General features: G+C 35.9%; 1 protein-coding gene across 1 annotated transcript; it reads left to right on the forward strand.

Annotated features, from left to right (window-relative positions):
• Positions 1 to 918: 918 nt before the first annotated feature.
• Positions 919 to 7,435, forward strand: krt99 (keratin 99). Its single transcript, XM_059529245.1, has 10 exons — positions 919 to 1,280; positions 1,979 to 2,104; positions 2,377 to 2,459; positions 2,618 to 2,774; positions 2,861 to 3,022; positions 3,799 to 3,924; positions 5,781 to 6,001; positions 6,115 to 6,197; positions 6,304 to 6,992; positions 7,224 to 7,435. Exons 1-9 carry the CDS (start codon positions 996 to 998, stop codon positions 6,408 to 6,410), a joined length of 1,350 nt encoding a protein of 449 aa, XP_059385228.1. The 5' UTR covers positions 919 to 995; the 3' UTR covers positions 6,411 to 6,992; positions 7,224 to 7,435.
• Positions 7,436 to 7,646: the final 211 nt, after the last annotated feature.

Raw genomic sequence — 7,646 nt, forward strand, 5'->3', positions numbered from 1 at the left:
AACACTCCTATATGCAAATCTATTTGACATTCAATTATCTTCATAATTTTCTTTACTCAAAAGAAAGATGCTTTTAAGTGACAGATTTTGGAAATCTACCAAAGTTGAATACATGCTTTTACAAGCAAAAACCCTCTGAGTGAAAGATTTTCTTCAGAATGGGGCTGGGCTTACGAATTTGCATGGAAGTTCTGACAGTAGAAGTCAAAAAGGATTTGACATGACTGTTTACCAATGAATTTCCATTCACTCGACAGGTATATACCCTTACTGCCAACTGCAGCAGCTAATCTGATTCATCAGGGGTTACATCTGTACATTTCAAGAGATGGTGATGTGGCGATAGGCTACTAAAGGAGGAAAAAATATACTTAAGAATTTAGTTTCTGCTTCATTCTGACACATGAATCCATTGATGATTGATGGATATTTCCCAGGTACATGACATTTGAGTGTTGTTTTTTCCAAGCTTGAGAAAGAACAATGTTTGTCATATTATCTAAATGACAAAGCAAACCCGAGGAATGTTATGGTAAATGCACAAAGTAAACTGAAAATGTGTTTAAGATGTAGACTTTAATACTGTGAAAAAATAATACATGAATATGTATTAATGCTTGCATTTAAGCTAAGAAAAAAAGTTGTAGTTTTTCATAAATGCCGCTGTTATTACTTTGAACTGGAACATGTCCAATAAAAACAATCAGTTTATTTAACAGTAAAATAGTTAAACATAATCTCTCTAAGCCATTAATCATTTTCAGGCTTTTGAAGGTCCAAGGTGTGATAGAAGTTTTTGAAGTAAATGGTTTTAATTTGCATCTGGGCACAGGAGGCACTCACCCACATTCCATCTATTCACTGGAACTGGAAATCTGACACTGTGTGGGATGCAGCGGGACTATATAAGACTATCTTTAGTGCAAATTAGTTTAGGTGTTAAGTTTCGACATTGGAAGTGAAATACTAACTTCCATAGATCTTCTCACTCAGCCATGTCGGTCTGTTGCAGCAGTAAGATGTTCACCACACTGAGTGTGATCGGGTCATCTGGCCTGGGTTCCTCTAGTGGATTGGTCATGAATGGATTGGGGAGTTCAGGGGCCTCTTTGTCTTTCAGTGGACAAAGTTATGGCAGCGCTGGGGGCTTTGGTGCCAGCATCTCCAGATCTTTGTCCACTTCATCCTTGACGATGGATGGTTATGAGGACACACTGAATGGCAATAAGAAGCAGACGATGCAGAACCTCAATGACCGCCTGGCATCTTACCTGGAGCAGGTAACACCTTCTATTGGTTGACTTGAAAATGTAACAGAAATGACATGAAAAAAATAAAATAAAATTATCTTCTAATGAATACTGATGAATGGTTTTTAAAACACATTTATATTAAAAAAATTCTATACTGAAATATTTTTTTTTTTTTTTTTACAATTAGTGTATAGGGTCATTAACAAAAAGATTTTGTATATATTAACTCTTCAAAAATAAAAAGATTATAATGAATAAATGTTAATAAATTGTTATAACATTCTACATAAGAGAGCGTGTCCTTTGTTATGGACCAATGCATTTATTAAATGTATTAATTATACATCGGTTTATTTTTATTTTATATTCGTATTCATTTAATTGAATTAAAAGAAGAGAAAAAAAAGTTAAATTGTAAATTTAATGAAGTTGTTAATTTGACTATTTAGTAACATTAAATTGCATTTGGGTTAGTATGTGGATAAAGTTATGGTCATGTTTTCATTCAATCAATTATAATGGTTTTACTCTAAATGTTTAGGCTTAATAATACTTTCATTTAGGTCATTCTAAATCATATCTATATTTCTGTATTTCCTAAAATCAAAAGATATAAGACTGTACATAACAAATTCAGCTGCATTCATCTTTGAGTTTATATGTGTCATGCTTCCGTCTAGTCTCATCTTTAATGATTTTCTGAAAACCCGTGTGTTGTGTTTTAGGTGCGCTCTTTGGAGCAGGCCAACAAGAAACTTGAGCTGCAAATTAAGGAGTTTTATGACAAGGTGCCGCTGCAGGGCAAAGACACAAGTGCTTATTTCAAAACCATTTTGGAGCTCCACACACAGGTAGAGCTGCTGTTAATCATCAGAAGGATCACACCCCTGAAATGACATGAGGTGAAAGCTGCCTCATCTAATGCCATTATGCCATGCTATGTGTTTCAAATACCTAAAATACCGGGGCAATCCTGTTCATACAGTGTTAAGTATGTGTTACAGCTGATGTTAACAATACCTAAAATACGGGTTCATTTCAGAGTAATTTTTATTTTTGTTGTGTTAATTTGAAAGATATATTGACATCCCTTGATTAAACACACATTCTCATTTGTCCTAAGATTAACAGCCGTTATATGGAGAACGCTAAGCTCCGTCTGAAGCTGGACAACACCAAGCTCACAGCGGATGATTTTCAACTGAAGTATGTGATGTGTAAACCAACACTTTCCCTTTTTCAGTTTGCAGATTTCTTTTTAGTTTTGAATAGAATTATACAGTATATTCCATATTCAGTGTTGCTTGCTTCATCTTCAGGATTATAATTTATGAAATACTCCTTTTTCTCTTTGGCTTTGGCAGGTGTGAGACTGAAATGAACCTGCGTATGTTTGTGGAAGCGGATTCGGCTCGACTGAGCGGGGTTCTGGGAGAGATCAAACTTGCCATTGGAGATCTAGAGATCCAGCTTACTGAACTGAAAGAGGAGCTGATGTACCTCAAGAAGAGTCATGAAGAGGTCACCTTCCCATTTGAATCTAATCTCTCCAATTTATTAATCAATTGTTTCACAAGAACAGTTTTCTCTCCCCTTCTTTTCCATAGGATCTGCATTTGTTGCGAGAGCAGCAAAGCGGCTCTGTTAACGTGGAGATGGACTGTGTATCTAAGTCAGACCTTGACATGGAGCTGCAGGAGATGAGAGCTCAATATGAGAAGCTTATTGAGAAAAACCGCAGAGAGGCTGAAAGATGGTTCCAGAGCAAGGTGAGCCAGTAACACAAGTTCACGTCTTCACCTTCCAGAAAAATAATGTTAGACCGAATGTAGTTAATTGTATGATTTTTTTTATTTTTATTTTTTATACATAAATCACAGCTGTCTGATGGTATGCTTTAGAACAATGGCAGTATAAAAGGAATGTGATTGCTAAATTCAAGTTATCAGAGTCTTTCCGCTGTCAAAACCTCCGACTTCTGAATTTTGTTTTTGTTTGGCTTAGACAATTGTAGGGGGAGGAACTGATTAAATGAAAAGTATTTTATCTGTTTTATATTGTGAAACCTTACTATGTATATGGAATAACTTATTCATAAAGCAATAAGCCACGTGAAGCCATGGTTTACAGTGAATTTGTAACAGCTACGGGGCGGTTTTTAGGCATGATGTGAAGCCACGGCGTCTTGGGGCTTATTGCTTTATGAATTCATGCAATCACATTTGTAAATTTTTGTATGATCTGCTAACATCTCACTAAGGGTTAGATCTAGTGGTGGACCTTCAGGGTTAGTAAAATTCATACGATTTCATACTACTGAAATCATACTAATTCATATTTGCCACCAATATGCCAAAATGTAAAATAGTTACATTTTTTCTCATGAGATTGTGTTGGGTTATCATCAGTTCATTCTGTAGTAATACAACATATTATGAACTCAAATGTAGGCACACAACAGGCAATATTCAGAATAAACAGGATACAGATTCTTCTTTTTATTATCAAGTACTGCTCATTACTTTATCTGTGTCATTATTTTTAGGGGGAAGTGTTGCAAGCTCAAGTGACCAGCAGCTATACTGAAGTCAAGACATCTCAGACTGAGCTCACTGATCTGAAGAGTAGTTCCCAGAGCCTGGAGATAGAACTGCAGGGGGTTCTCACAATGGTATACACATTATCTGTTTTTTGAAGCCATACCTTTCTCTGACAGGAGATATTTTTATTATTTCTTTATTATTCCATGCAGAAATGTGTGCCTTCGTTTAAGGTGCAGCCCCATTTTCAGTTGTTTGGTAAATTTTATCCACAACTTCCGGAATATAAGTTGGTCGTGAGAATTCACCTAGTTGTCCAACAGAAAGCCAACAGAAAGCTGCTTGGTTTAATAGATACTTCTGCATTTCAGTAAGAATCTCTGGATTTGAGTTTCATGTAAGAGTGAAAAGTTCCACATACAGATTTTCAACAGCTCATGTTCAAATTGGACATGAAAGCTGCTTGGTTTGAAAAGTGACCCACACAGAAGTCATTTCTATACCAAGCAGTCACTGAAACTTTCAAAAAACATATATTTATTCCAGAAATGAAGTGACTTCATTTGAGCTGTGAATCATTGATTCAACCGATTTGTTCAGAACATCTTATCTCACGATTCTGACTTTTTTTCTCTCACACTTGCGAGTTTACATCTCCCAATTTAGATTTTATTTTTCTCAGATTTGAGAGATATAAAGTGACACTTCTGAGCAATTAAGTAAGAATTGCAAGATACAAACTCGCAATTATAAAGTCTGAATTATGAGATATAAATGTGCAAATTATTTTCTCTAAATTATTTTAATTAAGTATTACTTTATAACAAGCAACTGGAAGTTTTTTCATCAGAAATGGATTTTATAACTCGCATCTGCAATCTCACAGTTCTGACAAATGAAATCCGAATTGCAAGATATAAACTTGCAAAACAGAAAGCTGCTTGGTTTAAAACATACTTCTGCATCAATCATTTCGGTAAGAATCTCTGGATTTGAGTTTCACGTAAGAGTTAAAAAAGGTCCCCCATACAGGTTACACTCATGTTCAAGTTGGACACACAAAAGCAAGTTTATATTTTGCAATTCTTGCTTTATTTCTTGCAATTGCAAGTTTATATCTCACAATTCTGAGAAAAGAAGTCAGAATTGCGAGATATAAAGCCACAATGGCAAGAATCATAAAGCCAGAATCGAGAGATAAAAAGTTGAATTACCTAATTTAAAGGGGTGGTTCATTGCAATTCAACTTATTTAATGTTAGTTAGTGTGTAATGTTATTGTTTGAGCATAAACAATTTCTGCAAAGTTACGAAGCTGAAAGTTCAATACAAACAGGCAGTTTAATGCCAACAAAAACGGCTGGTAGGGACTACAACGAGTTACTTCCGGGTTCATGACATCACAAACCCAAATAAACCCTGCCCTAGGGAAAAGGCAGGAAAGGGGGCGAGGCTACACTGTGCTGCTTTAGAGAAGAGGAAGATAAAACTAGAGATGCACATAAAAATCTATTCATATATGAATTGCGATACTGTCTTCTAATAATTATAATGGATTCACAAGTTTCAGAATAAATGTTCTAAAGCAGCGGTTCTTAATACTGTTCCACACGTCCCCCTGTTCTGCATCTCTCTCTCTCATTCATTTCAGCTCTAGCAATGAACTGTTACATTTATACACATATTTTCACATAACTATGAGAAGCGTTAAATATGGACACGCGTGCAGTTGCCATACTGTATTAGAGCTTTAAACAGGATAAAACCACATACTGTATTAAAAGCTAACAGAAGCAGTAGCATTTACAAACAACAGCGCATCTGAAAGTATTAGACAACAACAAACAAAAAACATAGGCCTACCATTAAAAAGCAGTGTTTGCATAAACCGACGCTCACGATAACTACTGGACTTAACATGGGTTATATTATGATTTTTCCACTTAGGTATTTAATTTACGTACTATGTGTATACTCATTCTGCACAGAAACAAAACCTGGAGCAGAGTTTGGCTGATGTAAGCCTGCGCTATGCGGACCAGCTAAGTCAGCTGCAGTTGCGTATAGACCACCTGCAGGAGGAGCTACAGAAACTCAATGCCAACATCCAACAACAGGCTTCAGAGTACCAGATACTGCTGGACATCAAGATGAGGCTGGAGATGGAGATCGCAGAGTACAGGAGGCTGCTGGATGGAGAAGATCACACGTATGTAGAACAGATTTGTTTTGCGGTTTTCAGTTAACTGAATCTTAGTTAAGTTGGTGAGCTCATGCACTGAATCAACTTTGAGACTCAGAGCATATTATTGTTTCCTGTAGGACCTTCATCTGCACATCTGAATCTTCCACGACTAAAACTTCTGCGACAGAGACAGAAACGGTGGAGATAGTGAAAGAGGAAGGTGAGTGAAATTAAATGCTCTCCATTGGTCCGTTCATTCAGCCAATGCAGTGTATAAATGAATGAAACCAGACAGTAATACATATGTGTCTGTTGAACCCTTATAGAGCAAAAACCTCATCGCCAGGTCAGAAAGAAGATCATTGAGGAGCAGCTTGTGGATGGTAAAGTCGTATCTTCTTCTGTTGAGGAGCAAGTCCAAGAAATTAACTGAGAAGATAATGTAACAGCAAAAAAAATCTTGCATGTAATCTACAGTATACAGACAAATGCTAACTCTAGGGTGATCATACATCCTCTTTTACCCTGGCTGGGATTTCTAAATGGCTTGTATTTTCCTGTTGCTTTCATACATGCTGAAGTAGTGCTTGAAAAGTAGTTTGGCAAATAGTGTGCAGGCATTGTACATAATCGACCAATCGTGGCAGGCGAGAAGGCGGGATCTACAGAGAATGGTCAAAGCAATGCAAATACACATATAATACATGAGAACTGTTGAGAGCGCATCAATAGAAAAACAAAGACAGAACCTGGATATTTTAAGCAATTTAGAAATCCCAGCCATGACATGTACTGGGAAAAAGAGTACTTATTGACACCCTAATGGAAAGATTAAATACAACAAATCAGTATCAGTCATTAACAGTTCTGTGGGAATATTGGGATTGTTGGATTTTTTTTTCTTGCACTAAGAATAAAATGTGTTTATGATTCATTATAAATTTAGCGTTCCTATTTTGTCATCCAGTCACCTTTCAGAGTTTGAACTACTTACTGGTGTGATTTTAGCCACTAGGTGGGTAGCACTTTATTTTACAGTCCTGTTCCCCATGTACATACTATGTACTTATTATAGTAATTACAATAAATATGTAATAACTAGGTACTAACCCTGAACCTACCCCTAAACCTAACCCTACCCCATGTAGTTACCTTGTGTTACCAGAACTTTCTTAGATAAATACACTGTAAGTACACTATAAGTACATGTTAGTACACGTACTTTAAAATAAAGTGCAACCACTAGGTGTCACAGTACGTCAATTTAAAGCTCGCCTATAGTCTTACACACAGGTAAGGGTTAAAAATATGAGAGTAAAATCGTGAAGGGAGGGTGAATGTGAGTTTTTTTTATACTAAACGAAAATCAAATATTAACATCACTTGTGTCAGGAAATGGTTAAGTTGATTAAAATAAATGAGTCAAATAAAATTAATAAGATAAAAACAATGAAGAGTTTTATAAAAGAAGAAGAAAGCACAAAATAAAAAAATATATATAATAATAAAATAAATAAATAAAATAAATAAATAAAAGCAAATAAACATATCAAAATATACTTAAAATCCAAATGTAGATATGTAGGCCTAGCTCTCTCTGAGTGCAGCATACTGGCCACTGGGTGTCATCTGTGTGTGTGTGTGTGTGTGTGTGTGTGTGTGTGCGCGT

Source organism: Carassius carassius, chromosome 38, assembly GCF_963082965.1.
Source record: "Carassius carassius chromosome 38, fCarCar2.1, whole genome shotgun sequence".
In the NCBI taxonomy this organism is placed as follows: Eukaryota; Metazoa; Chordata; class Actinopteri; order Cypriniformes; family Cyprinidae; genus Carassius; species Carassius carassius.